General features: G+C 50.8%; 8 protein-coding genes across 8 annotated transcripts; 5 read left to right on the top strand and 3 right to left on the bottom strand.

The window, feature by feature from the left end:
• Positions 1-884: 884 nt before the first annotated feature.
• On the bottom strand, positions 885-1,091 carry M438DRAFT_281707 (uncharacterized protein; the record flags this gene model as incomplete). The annotated part of the gene is made up of 1 exon (XM_029901265.1): positions 885-1,091. A coding segment is annotated over one exon (207 nt), but the record flags the coding sequence as incomplete, so codon positions are not given.
• Positions 1,092-2,400: 1,309 nt separating this feature from the next.
• Positions 2,401-4,806, top strand: M438DRAFT_408784 (glycoside hydrolase). Its single transcript, XM_029909976.1, has 2 exons — positions 2,401-2,772; positions 2,822-4,806. Exons 1-2 carry the CDS (start codon positions 2,467-2,469, stop codon positions 4,664-4,666), a joined length of 2,151 nt encoding a protein of 716 aa, XP_029756615.1. The 5' UTR covers positions 2,401-2,466; the 3' UTR covers positions 4,667-4,806.
• Positions 4,807-6,001: 1,195 nt separating this feature from the next.
• M438DRAFT_408785 (uncharacterized protein) lies at positions 6,002-8,172 on the bottom strand (the record flags this gene model as incomplete). The annotated part of the gene is made up of 2 exons (XM_029909977.1): positions 8,005-8,172; positions 6,002-7,533 (listed from the first exon to the last, which is right to left on the bottom strand). Coding segments are annotated over exons 1-2 (1,557 nt in total), but the record flags the coding sequence as incomplete, so codon positions are not given.
• Positions 8,173-8,701: 529 nt separating this feature from the next.
• Positions 8,702-10,447, bottom strand: M438DRAFT_326372 (uncharacterized protein). The gene is made up of 2 exons (XM_029903125.1): positions 10,024-10,447; positions 8,702-9,970 (listed from the first exon to the last, which is right to left on the bottom strand). The coding sequence occupies exons 1-2, from the start codon at positions 10,307-10,309 to the stop codon at positions 8,919-8,921; spliced, it is 1,338 nt and encodes a 445-aa protein (XP_029756617.1). The 5' UTR covers positions 10,310-10,447; the 3' UTR covers positions 8,702-8,918.
• Positions 10,448-11,859: 1,412 nt separating this feature from the next.
• M438DRAFT_281653 (cytochrome-b5 reductase) lies at positions 11,860-12,684 on the top strand (the record flags this gene model as incomplete). Its single annotated transcript, XM_029901259.1, has 2 exons — positions 11,860-11,971; positions 12,035-12,684. The coding sequence occupies 2 exons, from the start codon at positions 11,860-11,862 to the stop codon at positions 12,682-12,684; spliced, it is 762 nt and encodes a 253-aa protein (XP_029756618.1).
• Positions 12,685-13,092: 408 nt separating this feature from the next.
• On the top strand, positions 13,093-14,657 carry M438DRAFT_368698 (uncharacterized protein; the record flags this gene model as incomplete). Its single annotated transcript, XM_029908062.1, has 2 exons — positions 13,093-13,276; positions 13,531-14,657. The coding sequence occupies exons 1-2, from the start codon at positions 13,240-13,242 to the stop codon at positions 14,655-14,657; spliced, it is 1,164 nt and encodes a 387-aa protein (XP_029756619.1). The 5' UTR covers positions 13,093-13,239.
• A 431-nt stretch (positions 14,658-15,088) lies between these two features.
• Positions 15,089-16,408, top strand: M438DRAFT_399919 (extracellular GDSL-like lipase/acylhydrolase; the record flags this gene model as incomplete). Its single annotated transcript, XM_029909443.1, has 1 exon — positions 15,089-16,408. One exon carries the CDS (start codon positions 15,089-15,091, stop codon positions 16,406-16,408), a length of 1,320 nt encoding a protein of 439 aa, XP_029756620.1.
• A 516-nt stretch (positions 16,409-16,924) lies between these two features.
• M438DRAFT_368700 (acetylxylan esterase precursor) lies at positions 16,925-17,694 on the top strand (the record flags this gene model as incomplete). The annotated part of the gene is made up of 2 exons (XM_029908063.1): positions 16,925-17,468; positions 17,521-17,694. Exons 1-2 carry the CDS (start codon positions 16,962-16,964, stop codon positions 17,692-17,694), a joined length of 681 nt encoding a protein of 226 aa, XP_029756621.1. The 5' UTR covers positions 16,925-16,961.
• Between the last annotated feature and the right edge of the window lie 1,131 nt (positions 17,695-18,825).

An 18,825-nucleotide genomic window follows, 5' to 3' on the forward strand; every position in this document is an offset into this window, starting at 1 on the left:
CCGAGGGGTGGCAGCCTCCGTTGAGTACCTCAGAGCGATTGGCGGAACAAGCAAACAACATCTCGCAACTGGCAACCCGTATGGCTTACCAGACTAACTCGACGACTCGAAGCATTGGCATCGCTGGTATTGTCTGTGGCGTAGTTGGAGCCTTAGTTGGAGCCCTGATTGCTGCAGGCTTCTCCTACTACGTTGAGAGGCGCCGTGAGAAGAAGCATGGGCAAGCTGCAGAGCCTCTGTTGCCCCTTGCACAGGGAACAGCTCCCAATACAGCCCCCGGTGCCGCCCAACCTGCAGAAATGCCTAACACCCCTGAGGTCGGCACACCTGTTCGCCCTGCTTCTCCGGTTTAGCGCTGTGTGTGTTGCTGATCAGCATGGACGGATACGTGAACGTGTAAGAGCAATGACTCGCGACGGATATGATTTCTATGTGATAAAGACCTTTTGTTTGTCTGTTTGTATGCCCTTTAGCTTTTGTTTCTCTCCTTGTTTGTACTCTTTCCTTGGATTTGCATCTTTGTTCTGTGTACATACCAAAGCCTGAACCGAAGCCTAGATAGCAGGCCAATCGTACTTTTGTGTGTGGCCAACGTTGCTTTGAGATCTGTGTATGCACTTTGTAATACTTTGCTGGCGCCCTTACAGCTTATGCAGTTCATGTAAGGACTGGGAATGTACCGTTGCTGCTCTTTCTGCATCTCCGAGAACGGGGAAACATGTCGAATGTTACGTAGACGTACTCGTAGTCTCAGCCGTTTTCTATTAGAGGTGGCGGTATCTGTTCAATACTGCTCTGCTGTTCAAAAAGTAGAACTCCGATACGGGCTGCCAAGCACTGTTTTCTGCATTTTGGACGCAGTTGCCAGATGCCGTTATTGAACGTCAGAGGTGCAGATGATCAAGCATGCCACAGATTAGGAGCAAAAAGAAGAACAAAACGTACAGCAGCAGGGATTCCCACGTGGTCACCCACCGTAGTACTAATCTGCCGTTCAACTGCTTATGTATGGCAGAGCGGACGGGATGCCCAGTTTTCAGCTGACTGTGGCCGTACGTGGAAGTCAGGCTGAAAACAGCGTACATATTTTGCTAGCGCTGTGTGTTCTAGGAGTGATGCGCGTACTTGTGGCCAGAATGGAGTGAACTCCGCAGCGAAATGCGGAGCACTTCAATGCAGAATGCGGACACGCTAGTATTGGTCGAGGTTTCGATGACCTCCTCGTACAGCGAGTGCATCCGAGAATGCGCAGGCGATGACCAAAGGCGCTCCTCCCTGTTGTTGTTTCCAGACTCAAGTCTTCCTGATGCCTTGGTCAAATGCCGTGGGACTGCGCAGTGTTAGGTTCCAGTGACATACTGCTTGTACCGTTGGATATGTCGTGTAAAGTGTTCACGAGGAGCAATAAGTCCAACGATTTAGGGCAAATACTCGCCGCACGTCAGGGCCGCGGGATGTTTGGAGTTTGGACAAGATTACGTTGGCAAGCTGAAGCATCTTGAGGGCAGTTACAACTTATGGCACAGCGGGCCAACAAACATGTCTGCTTGGCACGATGCTGGTCGGCTTTCCTGACCAATTCCATCCGGACTGTCGGGACGCCGACATCGTTCTTCGACGCCCTGCACTTGTTTCGGATGCCGTGCACAACGGCGGTTCCTGGCACCAACGCCTATTCTAGACGGTTGCTAGGACTCGAAATGGAATTTGCATTTACATTCAAAGTGCTTACTTCTCTTACTTCTAACACTTTGAACATGCTTGTCTATCGCTTCACGCGACGACTCCTTGTGCATGAGAGCCTCACGAAGAATTCGACCACTTCGCCATTCCTCTCACCGACAGAATGGCAATGCTGACACTCGCGGGCTATATCAACCTCGTATATAGGCCATCGCATCAGAGACATTGATTGTCCAACGCCCAACGGCTTTCCAAGAGCAGATCCGGCAAGACTTCACTACAACGCTGTCGTTGTATTCCAAGTGGATCTTTGCGTGCGCAGCTGATGCCGTACGGCCTTTAGAAAAAATCCATGATGCCTTCCAGCTCGCCTCTCGGATGTTTTGTGGACCGGAAGGTGTCTGTTATTTGAGTATTGCTAAGCAGAGTTGCAAGCTACTGCACTCACGAAGCACCAGAAGATTTCACTGTCTCACAGTCAAGTCGTGATTCAAGCATCCGACATCTTAACATTCTGTAAACTATGTCATAGATCACATAGTCGTACAGCTATACGCCTACAAGATGTGTGACCTCGGAATTCGCTACACGAAACAAAGTTCTCAAGATTAAGTATTGCACGTTTTACTGCGTTACTCCCAAAACCTTAAGAAATGATAAAGCTTCGGAAGTAAGGCTGTCCAAAGCTGTGGGGAGGAAGGAACTACTCACAGGACAAAACCTATTACAGTACCTCTTTCCCGCGAGAGGCGTCGCTGTACAATCACAATCTACATCAACACAATGCTGACACATTTCTTCCGCCTGGTTGCCCAGGTCAACAATGATGAAATTACGATCGAGGATGCAGCAGCTATACTTTCTAGCTTGATGACCGATGATGAACACCTCGCTTTGTTGCAAGGCAACCGGTCTCTTACACAATACCTCTCGGACAACAAAGCCTCGCCATATCCAGCCTCCGTGGTATCCCGCGTAGGGGTACCTGGCATCCACATCGTCGATGGAGTGCGGCAAGCCTTCTTCACAGAATTTCCCAGTCCGTTAGGCAGAGCGGCATCTTTCGATTGCCATCTAGAAGAGCTTATTGTAAGTATTGAGCTCATGAGAAATAATACGGCGAGCTGACCCAATGCAGGGGGAAGCTATCGGTATAGAAGTACAAGCACATGGCGGTAATGTGTACAGTGGCATCTGTCTCAATGTCACTCGTCGATCAGACTGGGGCCGAGCTCACGAATCGTACGGAGAAGACCCTTTTGTCATCAGCCGAATGGGCAGTGCAGCTGCAAGAGGTGCTCGCAAGCATGTCATGGTAGCCGTCCGCCACTTCGCAATGAATTCGATGGAAGCGCTTCGAGAGGATGGCAAGATCACATGTGACGAGAAGACGATGAACGAACTCTTCTTGCAGCACTTCAAGGAAGTCCTGTATGAGAGCGGCGCCGAGGCTGTTGTATCTGCAGGCAACCTCGTTAATGGTGTTGCATGTGCGGAGAACCCAGCTCTGCTGAACGGCATTCTGAGGCAACGCTGGAAGCTGGACAACTTGGTAGTGGCCAGCGATTGCACATGGCCTGTCAAAAGTGGAACGGCGTCAATTAAAGCAGGTCTGGATCTTGAGTTGCCCTTCAGCGCTGGAGGAAGAACACAAGCGGTCGAAAATGCCCTTGAACATGGTACATTAAACTGGTCCGACATTCAAGTCATGACCGAGCGCATCTTGAGATGTCAACTACGATACTACTGCCGCACAATACAGATGCCAACACCGGATCCGGAGAAAATTCGCTGCCAACGCCACATTGGTCTTGCTCGACGATCGGTAGCCGAATCTATGGTGCTCCTCAAGAACGACAATAACTTCCTGCCTTTGAATGGGGCCTCACAGATCAAGCTATCTGTTCTAGGAGTACTTGCCGACAGAGTCAGTACAGCACATCAATTCGACACAGCATCTCACGCCCAAGGACCACCCGGCACGAGTCCACTGGAAGAACTTCGCAAAAGACACAACCTCTCTATCGAGTACATGGATGGTAGCCAGAAAACCCACGTCATCAACTCTGCTCTGGCTGCCAATGTGGTCATCCTGTTCATCCGCCCTTCCAGTAAATCTGAGCCTTCGCTCAAACGACGCCGCTTCTCCGACTACTTCAAATCTCGTAAGGAGAGATCACTGAGTCAGCAGCGCGAGGCCATGACCGGTTTCCGAGACCGTAGCCATCTCACTCTGGACTCATCAGATCTCGAAACAGCCAAAGCAGTCCTATCGGTCGCGGGTCAGAAGACAGTGGTAGTCATCGAAGCCGGCACAAGCGTCACAATACCCGCCTTTGTTAGACAAAAGGCCACCGCAATTCTGTTCTCGAGCTACGGATGCCGGCAATATGGCAAAGGACTACGAGATGTCCTGTTCGGCGAGCAAGAACCATCAGGGCGCTTACCCTTTGTCCTCCCAGATACAGAGCAACAACTTCTAGGCAAAGAAAGCACCACCTCATCACACGAATTCAAATACGACGACAAATGGGGCTACAGAAAACTCCAACAAGAACAGCAAAAGCCCGCCTACCCCTTCGGTTTCGGTCTCGGCTACTCCAGCTTCACACTGAATTCCATCTGGTGCTCCCACCCCATCATAAAATCATCCTTCGACATGACCGTAAACGCCACAAACATCGGCACCCGCGCTTCCGCAGTGGTAATCCAAATCTACGCCTCCCGACGCTCTCGCCGTGATAGCGCTTCCGTCAGCATAATCTCCCGCAGTCTCATCGGATTCGCAAAAGAAGTCATCAAGCCAGGAGAAAACAGTGAGATTGCAGTTACATGTAGAATAAGTCCTCTGGCGGAATTCAGATCTAGTAGCAGTAAAATGGTTGTTGCGGAAGGAGAGTACGATTTATTCGTTAGTCAGTACGAGGGCGATAGCAGGGCTTTGAATTCTGCGTTTCAGATTTTGAATGAGGTGGACTGTTGAGAATGTGCTTTTTTCTTTTTTTCAAACTGGGGGTTTTGCGTTGTGTTTGGTCTTTCGTCTTATAGATTTGTTTGTAGATACCCATATATTGTCTTTCGTTTCCACTTATATAGATACTTTGAATTCGCATTTGAGGGTTCATGTGGCTTACTGTTTGCTGTCCTTGTCGAGGCTCTGGGAGAAGTTGTCGCTGTGCTCCTCATGGTGACGTAGAAGTAGTGATATGAGTACAGAACTTGTTACCGACGGTGAAACGAGAATAGAAAGTGAAGGGGAAGAGGACGGTTGAGATAGTCAAATCTGTTCATGAGGCACATGATTTGGAGCACAAGTTGGGAACCATAATGAAAGAAGAACATAATTTGATTCAAATCCGGACATTAAAAGACTCAAAGAAATAAACCTCATCCCAAAGAAGACATTACACAAGAAGTGTTGTAAGAAGAGAACATCAAAAACCCATCCACCAATGAAGTAGTAGAAAATCGTATCCTCGAGACATTAAAAGTTAGATCTTAGTCCATTTAGAACATGAAGATGCTGAAGGCAGCGGCAACAATGGCAACAACACCACCCTGGATGCTGACGATGGAACCAGCACCGGTGAAAGCGATAGGCTTAGAGACGGTGGCGGTGGCGTAGGCAGAGGTGGACATGCCGGAGGAGGCAGGGGTGGTGGCAGGGCAGTTGACTCCGTTGCACTTGGTAACAGTCGAGACAGCAGGGCAGTTAGCTCCGTTGCACTGAGAAGCAGCAGAAGAGCTGGGCTGGGGAATCACAGTGTTGATGGTGACCTTGTAGGTGGTGGTGACGGGGCAGCCAGCTCCGTTGCACTGGGATGCACCAGTGGTGGCAGCAGGGCAGTGAACACCATCGCAGGGAAGAGTGATGGTGGCGGTGGTCTGCTGGGGAGCAGGAGGAGCGGTAGAGACAACGACGTATGAAGTCTGGATGGCGACGGGGCAAGTAGGGCAGACCGAAACGACTTGCTGGACGTAAACGACAGACTTGCTGGCGTTGTCGCCAGTCATGACAGGGGGGGTACCGCTGGCGCTCTGGGTAATGTGGGTAGTGTAGTACTCAGTGATGGTAGTGGGCTGAGTAGGGACCATCTGAGTACCGCTGACGGTGATTGTCTTTCCAGCATCGCACGAATAGACAGTAGAAGTAACAACATCCTTCTCGGTGACGGCACCGTAGAGAGCAGTGACGACGTTGGCGTTCTGGGTGGGAAGAGGGCAAACGTAGACGGTCTCGGAAATAGGGACGACGGTGGTGATGACAGCGTTGGCGCGGAGAGGGCAGTCGGTGACAGTAGGTGCGCAGGAAGAGATGGTCACGACGGTAGTGCTGTAAACAGTGGCAGTGCTGAGAGAACCGCCAACAACGCCGTTGGAAGGCACAGCAGTCACGGAGCAGGTAGGGCAGATGGTCAAAGTCGAGGTTTGAGTGACAGCGCCAGTTTGGATGGTAGATTGGCCGTTGCCGATGAAGACAGTCGAGGTCTGGACCTGAGTAGTGACGACAGTGACGGTCTGGGTAGCATCAGGGCCGGGGTTAACGCCAACGCGGAGAGCAGAGTCGAGGTTAGCGGCGACGACGGTGGCAGTGAAGGCGCTGTAGAAAGCGCAAGTTCCATCGGCGTTGTTGAAGGTGGTAGCAGTGCACTCATCGTTGGTAGAGCAGAGGTCAACGCAGTTGCTAAGGCTGGTAGGGAGGCCAGTGGCTTGACGCTTGCGGGACTCCTCGATGTCCATAGTAGTACCGATAAGTCCATGACCGCACTCAATGGCGAAGGCAGCACCGAAGGCGTTGGTGATGACATCTCCGTTCAGCTTGGGGCAGATGAACGACTCAAGGCCAGTAGCAGTGGCGCTTGCAGAAGACTGGGTGCTGGTGGTCGAGTTGGAAGGAACAGTGCTGGAAGAGCTGGTGCCGTTGTTGGCGCGCGACTCGACAGTAGCGAAGGTAACTCCAGGAGCATCCTGTCTGGAACCAGTATCGATCTCGCTGTAGAAGGTGCAAGTGTCGTCGTTGCTGTCGAAAGCGGTTCCCTTGCAACGCTCGTCGGCAGCGCAGGCAACAAGGCAGTCGTTGAGGTCCTGACCGGCTCTCTTGGCGAGAGCGAGTTCGATGTCGAAGGTGATACCATCGTAGGTGATGTCGATCTCGATCTTGAAACGAACACCGCCAATTGACTGGAAGGAAGGAACCGCGGTAGAGGTGGCAGAAGAGGATGCCGAGGATCTCGATCTGGATGCAGTGGAGACGGATCCACTGGTTGCGGAAGCAGAGACTGCAACACTGCGGGATCTGGACAGAGAGCCGGTGGAGCTGGCAGTCGAGTTGCTGTAGGTCAGCTTGCTCGAGGAACCAGAGCCCATGGAGCGGCTAACGGAAGCAGTCGAGCTGGTACCGTTCACGGCGCCACTGGGGGTGACAGGCACGCCGTCACGGGCAGTGACCTTTGCAAAGTCGGTGCCAGGGGAAGAGATAGGCTGAGCAGAGATGCCTGAGAAGTAGGAACACTCCGAGGTGCTATCGGTGAAGGAGGTACCGACACATCTGCTGTCAGAGGCGCAGGTGTTGACACACTGGTTGAGGTTGGTACCGCGGTCTCTCTTTCTCATGAGAGTGAGAGGAGTGCCTTGGTAGGTGGTGTCCTCCTGAACATCGAACTTGACACCATTGACCGTAGGCTCAGCACCGTTGGTGTAGGTAGGACCTGATGACGAAGTTGCAGAGGCAGAAGATGTCGAGCTGCTGAGATCCACAGTGCTGGATCCAGCGACTGCCGAAGAGGAAGAGTTGGTGTACTGAGCCGAGGCGGAGCCAACAAGGGCGAGGGCGAAAGTAGCGAATGTGGCCTTCATGGTGATGATGGGTTAGTAAAGAGTGTGTAAAAGAATGACTGAGTTGGAGTGGATGATTTCGATATTGGAGTCGGAGGACTGGATATTTATGTGACTTGTCTTGCCATACTGATGCTTAGGCTCATCTAGGCCAGGAGTATATCGGTACCTAAGACTTGTTGTGGCGTGAAGGTCTGTCGCTGAGCAGACGATGGATATACCGTTTTCATTTCCGACCACGGGGTAGATGAAGCAGTTTCTGGGGATGGCTGAAGATAAAGTTGTAGGTTTCCAGGTAACGTACGGTTTGACAAGCGCCAGGAAAGCACTTGCCCATTGTTTATTAGATAAAGATCGTTCAGAGGCTTGCGCCCATACCCGCTTGGTTCGTACGCTTTTTCTCCATGGCCAATTCCCGATTTGTGACACCTTTTCGAATATTCTGGTCGTCTGTGTTTGTTGATTATTCTGCCATCTGTCACTTACATTCAACCCTCGTATAACCAATTTCATGCCTCATGGCAGTTGCTGCAACGCTAGTGACCCCTCTCAAGAGAGTTCTTTGAGACCGTTGTGATCTGTCTGTTGTTGTTGTCATCGATCAGTGAACTCAAACGTTATGGTTGCTATATCAAGTGTTGGCTTGATTTGCCGAAAGTTCCGTAGAGCGGCTGTGTGTTGCGGAAACTCTGACGTTGTCGCCTCTGGTATGGGGGAAATGAGCAAGGCGTATTAGGATGGAGGCATACCGTTGGCACCTTGATAAAGGAGTTCGGGGGAAGAGCGTCAGAGAGTGGTGATTGCTCTGTAACGGCGGCGAGCAAGAACCCCGAGCTCATGATTTTGACCACGGCGCAACAGGCATTGCATAGCAGACACATCATCTGTAGCGTGTCGCAAGAGACAGGCTGTGTACAAGCCGAATGTTTAATGACAACAGCTTGTTTAACAAGTCACAATGTATCCTAGCAATAGGCAGTGTTGTTCTCGAACAACGTGGTGAGGAAGGAGGTCGAGGTGCGGACCGTTGCGCCGTTTTGCCGTTTGCCGATCCTTACTTGAATCTTTCCCCTGCCTTGTACATCACCTCAAGCAATCTCGGAAACTACAGGTCAATGACGGCAGTCGAATATCAAGAGTATAATATACACCTCCCGTGCAGGAGAATCCTCAGTAAAATGAGGTTCTGGAAATTTAAGCGTACTTCGATACATCTCGCAGTCGAGCGCTGGAGCGGCACCACATGTGCATTGTATCAGCGCTTTCACTGGCAAGCTGAGAATAAACCGCTCAATGTTGAGGTATGGCAGGATCGAACGAGGTACTTGACATGTCACAGACAAAATCGCTTGCTCAAAAATCGATTCAGAATATTGGAATCCTCCAATGTGTTGTTGAGCTCAAGCATTCTCAGCTCCCTTCTCAGCTCTTCTCTTCTTCCAAATTTCCACCTCACCACCGCCGTGAACAACTCCCACCCGCATGGTGGACAGCAGATTGTGTGCCGCATTCGAATGCTGATAGACGCCACCATTGAATACTGCAGTTGCATCCTTTCCGATAGCCGACAGAATGAGTGCTTTGCCGCCTGGATGTTCTTTGATGAATGGAGCCACATCATGTACCACACCTCCAATAGCAACAAGAGCTTGACCGTTGCTCCTCGCCTGGGCGACAAACTCATCCCAGCTGAAGACAGGAAGTTGTGATATAGGTATACCCCAATCAAGTTTGGCGCGCTTCTGATCGACCTTCTTCTGCAGCTGTTGGAGACGCCCTTTCTCGATCTCATTCTGACGGAACTGCTTGAGGTCGTATGCAAGTCCAAGCTTCTTCCATGTCCAGATCATCCATTTGGTGGGATCGTATTGCCACCATTCGATAGCGTTGCGATAGTCCGATGGAAATTCATGGTGGAAGTTGTGGTAGCCTTCGCCGAGCGTGACCAGAGCTGTGATAACGTGGTCGCGAGGCGAGTTGCGATCATCGAACGGTTGCTCACCAAGCCAGTGAGCCAGTGAGTTGACGCAGAAAGTGGCTTGCTGGATGAACCCTGTGCGCAGGATGCCAGCATATACAAAGCCGCCGACCCAATCGCCCCATCCGAATCCGCAGATAAGAGTCGGGACTACGAGCGCCATGGTCAAGACCGATTTGATGTAGTGCTTGTGCTGCCAAACAACAACGGGGTCCTCATTCAGATCACTAATGTCTGATCGACCGATTCTCTTGGGGTTCTGCTTCATAACCATCCAACCCATGTGCGAATACCAGAAGCCCTTTTCGACGGAGTAGGGATCTTTCGACGTATCTGTGTATCGGTGATGGGCGCGATGTCCTCTCGACCACCATCGGATTGAACCCTGAGCAGCGCCAGCTCCAGCAGCTGCCAAGTAGACCTTGAGAGGGAGGGTCGCTTTGTAGCACGAGTGTGCCCATAGGCGATGGTACCCTGCCGTTGTATCAGTATCCCTCGAGGCTTGACAGATTCGATGCTCAACGTACCTGCTGTGATGCCTGAGCCACACATAACATAATACACAACAGCAAACATGGCTGTGTAGAGTCGCAATGGGGTCTGAGTGGCTGCGATCAAGCCCGAGATGGGGACTATAATGATGAAGTAGATGCTCAGCCAGTCCAGATGCTGATACCAGTTTGACCAGGTCATGGGCTGCTCAGTAATGTGAGGCTTCTTCATGTCGTATGACTTGGATCTGAGTGGCTGATAATCTGTGGTGCCATCAGAAAAAGAAGTAGCCTTCGCTTTAGACGCTTGCTTGGATGCCATGATGAGCAATTGACGCTAGGCGAGGTGTCCCAAGCGAAAGCTATTCAAGTGATAAGAAAGCAAACATGTCGAGAAATACGTCCTATAAGTATCAAGATCAGTCGAAAATTGATGATTGAGAACCACCATTTTTGAGCATCATTTAGGGGTCCATGCGGGACATGTTGTGGAGATACATCTGCTGATTGTGGTGCGACGCTCGCCAGTTCGAGGAGACATTGCGACTTTGTTGAGAAGCGCTATTTGAGCCGTTCACACCTCAAGGCAGACGACTTCTTGTCGTTGCTATTGGAGCAGTATTATCTGTGCATTTTGGAGGCATGCAACTACTCCATGCGGAGAGTATGTTTCAGGAAGAGCTTGCGAAGGAGAGGCTGTCGTGATTCGTGAAGAGGGCATTTGTCCTCGCCCGAAACAGGTAGGATCCAAAACCCGCCAAGCTTTGTAAGGGCAGCCTTGCCGCAAACATTGCCTCTTCAGATGAATGCTCCGAGAATGGCAAGATACCACATTTTTTGGTCTTCGGCATTTGACCATGCAAACTGTGCAGATTCCTGATTGTGAGAAGCTGGACAGATCGCATGATTTGCTGACCAGAATCTGGATTCTGGTTTTGCCGATGTTTAAGCGCTTCAAGTCAGTCGCATCACCCTGGCTTTTCTTTGCTTCCACCGCATCGCCGTGCATTCTGTGTGTGGGCATTTTTTGACATTATAACTAGATTAGGGGCTTCAGGATATACCGGCTGGAGCGATGGGTGTTCGTCTCGTCGTCTTTTGCGATGATATTCGCACGGACATCGACACAGATTGATTGCTTGAGGCTGGATGTCAAAACTGATGTTGTCAGGCGTCATTCCTCTCGTCCAAACATCTCAGAAGACCTTTGAAGTAGCCAGAAGGTTTTAAGTCTACAGTATGCCATTCACAACATAGACCTACATCACAAGCATCGGTGTCAGAAGAGTAGTAGACCCAGTAGAGTAAGGTGACTCTATTCCTGAACAGCAGACGTGTCGGACGGCTTTTGTTTGGCCGAGCGCGGGATCCGAACAGCGTCTTCTTTCGGGCGGGGTTCACGACAAACAACCAACCTTCGTCTCTTTTCTTACAGTCGGACAGCTCACCATGTTACCACCGAAGGATCGGTGGCGCGGAAACGTTGGACGGAGCATGCAAGATGCGTGCCCGACCTCCAACAGGTTGCAGGCTATATCTAGGTATTCCAGCTTCGAAGGAGTCGCTCTTGTTCAACATCATCTGCGACTTCCTTTGATACACCCACATTTACTATTCCCCTGAGCAAGAAAACCAGGCTATAGTCATACAGTCGTACAATCCTACCGATTGACTGTTACTCTATCATTCATCCCATACTTATCTCTATACACAATGGCAACTCCTCGAAGACTCCTGGCCTCGGTCTCACCAGCGACCCTCGGACTGGCAGCAGCCGCTGGTGCAGGTCTTGTTGCGTTCAATATGTCGAAGTCATCTTCGGGACCAGCACAGCCGCAGAAGAGTCTCGGACAGAAGCCTGTATTCCCAGCGATGAGCTTCGTGAGCTTGACTCTGGAAGAAGCGCGAATGGTCAACCACGACACGAAAGAGCTGAAGTTCAAATTACCTGGAGACGATGCAACCAGCGGATTGACCCCTGTGTGTAAGTGATCACCCCGACTGAGGGTCAGATGTAACCTGAGGCTTTGAGACTGACATGGCATAGCATCCCTCCTCACTCGCCATACAGCAGCTGGCGCTTGGTTCCCAACATTCCGCCCATACACACCCATCAGCACCCCCGATAGTCCTTATATCACCCTTCTTGTCAAGCAATACCCGAACGGTCGAGCCTCGACACACCTCCACAACCTTGTCCCTGGACAGACACTCAACGTCAAGGCAATACCCGAGTTGCCGTACAAGGCCAACCAACACAAACATATGGTTCTGGTCGCTGGAGGTGCAGGTATCACACCCATGTTCCAGATCGCGCACACCATCCTAGACAACCCTGAGGACAAGACTCAGTTGAGTCTCATCTACGCCAACAAGACGGAATCGGACATTTTGATGAAGAAAGAGCTCGATGCGCTGGCCAGTCAATATCCCCAACGCTTCGCGACGACGTATGTTATCAGCGACAACAAGAAAGATGATAGAAGCTTGGAGAAAGGCTATGTGACAAAAGAGATTCTGAGCAAGGCGCTACCTGCAAAGCTCGAGGGCGATGATGTTAAAGTCTTGGTGTGCGGTCCTCCAGCCATGTTGGATGCGATTGCTGGTGCGAAAGGCGCGAAAGGATGGGCACAAGGAAGACTTGACGGCATGCTCAAGGATTTGGGCTTGACTGAGAAGCAGGTGCATAAGTTCTAGAATGAGGGCGCCGTCTCTGAACCTCTTTCGCGTTACTTTGTTTTCCAGCTGTATTCAGCCCATCGAAGGACAATGCGACTCCCACATCTTGTTGACTAAATTGACTCTCTATATCGCCATCTTTCGCTTGAAGCAACCTCAGGAATAGGAACAGCCTCGGCAAAGATCTCGTTTACCATCCTGCCGACGATCTTCCGCAGCAAGCTACCCAAGCGACTGCTCAAATTCCACCACCTTGTTCCATCTTCGATTTTGTTGGCCGCATATAGTCGAGTATACTGTGCTAATAACTCAACACATGCGCGGGAGCTCCGAGAGAGGATGCATGGAGGCTACCAGCCCCACATCCCCACCAGTGCCCCTCAAAAGCAACTCTTTTGCCTGCTCGATACTCCGCATGACGATTATACAGGCATCACGGCAGCTCTGGAAACGGAGAAATTACTTCAGCAAGCTGCAAATACATCCATGCATTTTGGGCTGTACATGCGATGATGGCTAAACTCTTGACAGTCTCTGCAGTGACCCTCGGTTACACAGGTAGAGCAACAGACGATGAGCTACATGCTATTGTACAACTCCAGAGACACAGGTGGGTAGTTCGAGAGTTATAAAAACTCTCATTGACTGTACTATCCAAATTGTGTACATTTCTTCGAAGGCCAGAAACTACATTCTCATCAGAACTTCACAGCTACACGTTCAACGTCGAATGAATGCGCTTCAACATGATGCTTTGTAACCTCGCAATCATCTGTCTAGTGCCAGTTGTGTTATGCAGCCCGTTTGGAGGTCTTTTCACCAATTCCAGCACCAGACGAAGTCCAGACCACTGACCTCAAACAGGCTTGACAAAGAGGCCTGACAACTGTCCTAAGATCACAAGAGATGCCACTCATTATAATCCAAAACTTCCCGACCCATTCCGATTTGCTAATGGCAGGCCCGTCAAAACAATTTCCGACTTTGTCTGCCGCCAACGTGAGGTCAGCGAGCTCTTCCAAAACCTCGAGCTGGGCACCAAACCAGGAAAGCCGGATGCTGTATCTGGCTCCATATCTGGTGGTAACTTGACTATCACAGCAACTGTCAACGACAAAACTATCTCGTTCATTCCGACAATCACATATCCACTCAATGGGACCGCGCCTTATCCAGCTATCATCGCTTTCGGATCCCTTACCATTCCAGCTCCATCTGGCGTGGCTATCATCACTTACAACAACGACGAAATCGGTGCACAGATCAATCAAAGCAGTCGTGGTCAAGGCAAATTCTTTGAGCTCGATCCAGATAAGACAGCCAATGGTGCAATGACAGCCTGGGCGTGGGGCGTGAGCCGCATAATTGATGTTCTGGAGACATTGCCTAGTACCAATATCAATCCAAGGAAAATCGCGGTCACCGGCTGTTCACGAGATGGAAAGGGAGCCCTAGTTGCGGGGGCGCTCGACAGCCGCATAGTCCTGACCATTCCACAAGAGAGTGGTTCTGGAGGTACTGCATGCTGGCGTCTCAGCGACTATGAAAACCACAATGGGACTACGCAGACAGCTTCGGAAATAGTGCAAGAGAACGTCTGGTTTGCTAGCCAATTCGATGAGTTTGCCAACACCACGGTCAACACACTTCCTTTCGATCACCATATGCTAGCCGGGCTAGTTGCTCCGAGAGGTCTCTTGGTCATTGATAACATTGGCTACGAGTGGCTTGGTCCTTGGAGCTCATACGGATGTATGAAAACCGGCCGCAAGATCTATCAGGCCTTGGGCGCGTCTGATCATTTGGGCTACTCCATGTCTCCGAGCCACGCTCATTGCTCATTCCCATCATATCAGACTCCAGAGCTGCAAGCTTTCGTCGACAAGTTTCTCTTTGACAAAGCAGCTGATACTGCCTTCTTCGAGCCTTCTGGCAACATCACTTTCGACGATGAACAATGGGTGGACTGGGTGACTCCGAAGCTCTACTGAGTTGTCGTTGTACCAATCTCAATGATGCTTTAAGCCTGTATCTGCCTCAGCCCTGTCGCCAGTCTTTCCTCGACACACTCATTTTCTGTAAGACCTTTTTCCATCGTATCCGGCCGCAAGTCTATTCTCTCTTTACCATTTACGATTTCCTCCAATCACACTATAACCGGATTTAGCCGGCACAAAAAGAATAAACACGAAGCTCTGCATGCACGCAGATCTTCTATTAACTTTTTTGTTCCTGTATACGGTATACCCCGCGATGCGCTCCGTTCCCCGTGGGGCCAAGATATTTAGCCTGAACATGTCTCGGTAACCACATTAGCATGACGTTGAGTCGTGCATGTTATGGTTCCAGTTATATACCCCATGACCTCCACTGTTCGTCTCAGGTAGTGAAAGTACCTGCCGTATCACGTATCATGTTGAATATGCAGTTCTTGGCTTTCGCCGGCCTTCTGGCCTCATCTCTTCTTGCTCCCATCAGTGCAGCTCCTCTAGAGGCACAAGTCGAGACGAGAGACTTTGGCGGCACTCATTGGGTTGACACATGGACATCCATGCCTCAGCTTACTGAGCCAGCCAACCTACCGAATCCACCATTCAACCAGACAGGCTCCGTGTTTGTCAACAGCACAATTCGACAGACCCTGCATATGTCTATTGGCGGCCCACAGATCAGAATCCGCCTATCCAACGTTTTCGGAGCTACCCAACTCAACATCACTGCGGTGACAGTCGCCTTACCCTTCAACAATTCAGCCGGTCAAAGCATCATCGAGACCAATACTCTCCAAACCGTCACATTCTCAGGCAACAACTCAATCATCATTCCCGATGGCTCTCTTGCCGTCTCGGACCCCATCCACTTCCCCATCAAAGCCCAGTCTGAGCTCGCTGTTTCAATCTACCTTGCTGGTGGTCAACTTGGAAACAGCATTACTTCACACCCCGGTTCACGAACAAACTCCTTTTACCAGTTTGGCAATGCCGTCAATGCTGCCAATCTCACCGATCCTTCCGTGCAAGCTGTGGCTCACTGGTACTTCCTTTCTGCGGTCGAAGTCTGGTCGCCTCCTCAAGCGAGAGGCTTTGCCATTGTTGGTGACTCGATCACTGATGGTCGTGGCTCGACAACTAACGCCAACAACCGCTGGCCTGATCTCGTTCTGGCACGTATGCAGAAGAATCCTTCTACCAAGGATATTGGTGTTTTGAACCAAGCTGCTGGTGGAAATCGCATTCTCGCGGATGGCCTTGGTCCCAATGCTATTGGTCGCATTGATCGCGACGTGCTAGCTCAGTCTGGTATAAAGTACTCCATGATCTTCGAGGGTGTTAACGATATCGGAACTGCTCCATCAGATGCAGCGTCTCAAGATTTCGTGTACAACCAATTGATCCAGGCTTTTGAGCAAATCATCACTCGCGTCCACACATTCGGTATCCCCATTTTTGGAGCCACCATCACCCCATTCTCGGGCAATGTCACTATTCAGGCATACAGCACTCCGGAGCGTGAGGTGACCAGACAACGTGTCAACCAGTGGATTCGGACTAGCGGCAAATTCGACGCTGTTCTGGACTTTGACAAGGTTCTGAGAAGCCCAACGAACCAGAGCATGCTAGCTACCCAGTTTGATTCGGGTGACTTCCTGCACCCGAATCCTGCTGGATACCAAGCCATTGCAGACAGCTTCGACTTAAATCTGTTCAACCGATTCGCTGGGGGTGTTAGTAGTTACATGTGATGAATGTGCTAGTATCACTAGACTAATTAGCAAGTAAAGCATTATCAAGCTTCGCGTTCCGAGCCAATGTCAGCCTCTAGCCGGTGAAGGTCCGCAGTCACACCCAACGAATTTACCACAATCAGCCATGACCAGTAGTTTAGGCCACGCCGTGTAAGCAGAGACGAGGCTAAAAGCGTGAAGGCCGTTATGTGTAGTCGTATTAGAGTGAAGAACAAGCTTCGGACGGCAAGTTGCCGCTGCATGAAACATGGTGAAACTTCGCTAAACTCTGTGACCCCTATAAGCATGGTTTGTCGAGCATGGTCGGTCTTGTCGATCCGACCACTTTTGCCTGGAGTTGAGTGATTTTGCCTAAAGCTTGGACATCTAGAACTTGTCGGGGCTGCATATTGTCGAAAAGATCCATCTGACCGACTATGGATCCATTACTAACGACACTTCGACGGTTAGGGCGAGAGCGATCAGGGTATAAGAAGACTAACATTGTCCACTGTCACAGATCAAACACCGACACTCTCATCAACCTCTTCGAACTTACTACGATATCATCATGAAGTCCGCAATCGCCGCTATTCCTCTTCTCCTCGTGGGCTCTTCCATGGCTGCTCCTCTTGAGAAGCGTGCCTGCCCCAACATCCACATCTTCGGTGCTCGCGAGACCACTGCCCCTGCTGGTTACGGATCAGCCGGTACTGTCGTCAACCTCATCCTAAACGCACACCCTGGCTCGACCGCCGAAGTCATCAACTACCCCGCCGCTGGTGGCGATAGCTATGCCTCCTCTGTCCAAGCTGGTGTCAAGGCCGTCACCAACCAAATCAACAGCTTTGCTGCTTCATGCCCCAACACCCAGCTGGTCTACGTCGGATACTCACAAGGTGCCCAGATCGGTGATGACGCTCTCTGCGGTGGCGGCGACCCCAACCAAGGCATTTCCAGCACTGCTGCAACTATTTCCAGCTCCGTCGGAAGCAAGATCAAGGCCGTCATCTTCATGGGCGACCCAAGACAGATCCCCGGTGCTTCCTACAGCGTCGGAACCTCCAAGAACCCTGGTGTATGTATATTTCGATCCAGGCCCTTAGTGCATTGCTGACCAGATCATCCAGTTCGACCCCAGACCTTCTGGTTTTACTTGCTCCGCATATGCGAGCAGAATCCAGGCTTACTGCGATGCTGCCGACCCATACTGCTCTAACGGAAACAATGCCGCCACTCACCAAGGCTATGGTTCCGAGTACGGTCAAGCTGCTCTCAAGTTTGTCAACAGCAAGCTCACTTAATCTCACATCGCTGCTCGAAACGACATTTCATGTTTACGAAGGGGGCGATTGGCTGAAAGCATGTCGGAGATTTGAATAGTTCCAATGTCAGATTTTTATCGCTCCCAGTGGTTTCGTGGTCTTTTGTGTGTGATAGAAAAATTACGAGACGCATGTCGTTTTAGCTGCTGTGAGATGCGGATGAGAATGGGTCAGTTTGCAAAAGATGTAGAATCAAGACGCTCGGAGGAAATATTGCCCGATGTGCAATTGCCGATATCTTCCCGGCTTGGAAAGTCTTCCTCCGATTGCCGACGTGGTCACCTTACGAGTACAACCATGGCATGCATGAAAATGCGCTCGCGAATTTTCGAAATGCGAGCGTGTTCACTGGATTCGTCGCGACATGGGATGATATGGTGGCAGCCCAGGAGCATGCAGACACAGAAACGTCATGATGGGGAGCAGAATCGCGCTTTGCCGACATCGAGATGCAGACTTGAACGACTGTCGCGACCTTCCGTTTGAATTGCCGGTGTTTTTCGACCAACTTTCCTTCCATCTTCGCAAAAGATCTGGGAGTGTCAAGAAGCCATGTGAGCAGTATTGCTGTACACTCGATCGAGTCCGGGCGAGATCCCGAAGCATTAATGGAAGGTCGGCTCGCCTGAGATCAATGCAGGGTGCCTAAATTTGGACTGTCGTTAAACCATTGAGAAGTGGTGATGGCCTCCATCCAGGTGTCAAGTCCGACGAAAAATCAGTTCCGCGTCGCTGAGGCGCTCTTCATGGATTCGACAGCAGCAACCTCAGCAATGGTCATCAGATATCTCACGCACACAAGCCTCGATCAGATCTGCTCTTGTCCCCATTTTCCGCCATGAAATCTCTGAGCTCCATCGAACCGACTCGACTCGTAGGACGCGTACTACAACGACGCGTCGCTACCCCCAAGCTTTGCCAAGCGTTGTAAGCTCCTTCCTTCCGCGAAGCACAAACACTGCATGCCACTCCCCCCGGTCGCATCTCACAGGCGAAGCGAACAAGGACAACGCTCTCTCAAGAGCTATATGGCTGCTTGTCTGCTTGTGACATCCAGCCGATATCAGATTCATCGAGCGCTTCGTTGAATAAACAAACAGCTTGGACTCA

This window comes from Aureobasidium pullulans (assembly GCF_000721785.1).
Source record: "Aureobasidium pullulans EXF-150 unplaced genomic scaffold scaffold_25, whole genome shotgun sequence".
NCBI lineage: Eukaryota > Fungi > Ascomycota > Dothideomycetes > Dothideales > Saccotheciaceae > Aureobasidium > Aureobasidium pullulans.

Coding starts and splice junctions, on each gene's coding strand:
- M438DRAFT_326372 (XM_029903125.1), bottom strand. CDS start 10,309: ATGGCATCCAAGCAAGCGTCTAAAGCGAAGGCTACTTCTTTTTCTGAT. Junction 9,971..10,023: donor TGGCTCAGGCATCACAGCAG/GTACGTTGAGCA, acceptor ATACAACGGCAG/GGTACCATCGCCTATGGGCA.
- M438DRAFT_408784 (XM_029909976.1), top strand. CDS start 2,467: ATGCTGACACATTTCTTCCGCCTGGTTGCCCAGGTCAACAATGATGAA. Junction 2,773..2,821: donor GCCATCTAGAAGAGCTTATT/GTAAGTATTGAG, acceptor GACCCAATGCAG/GGGGAAGCTATCGGTATAGA.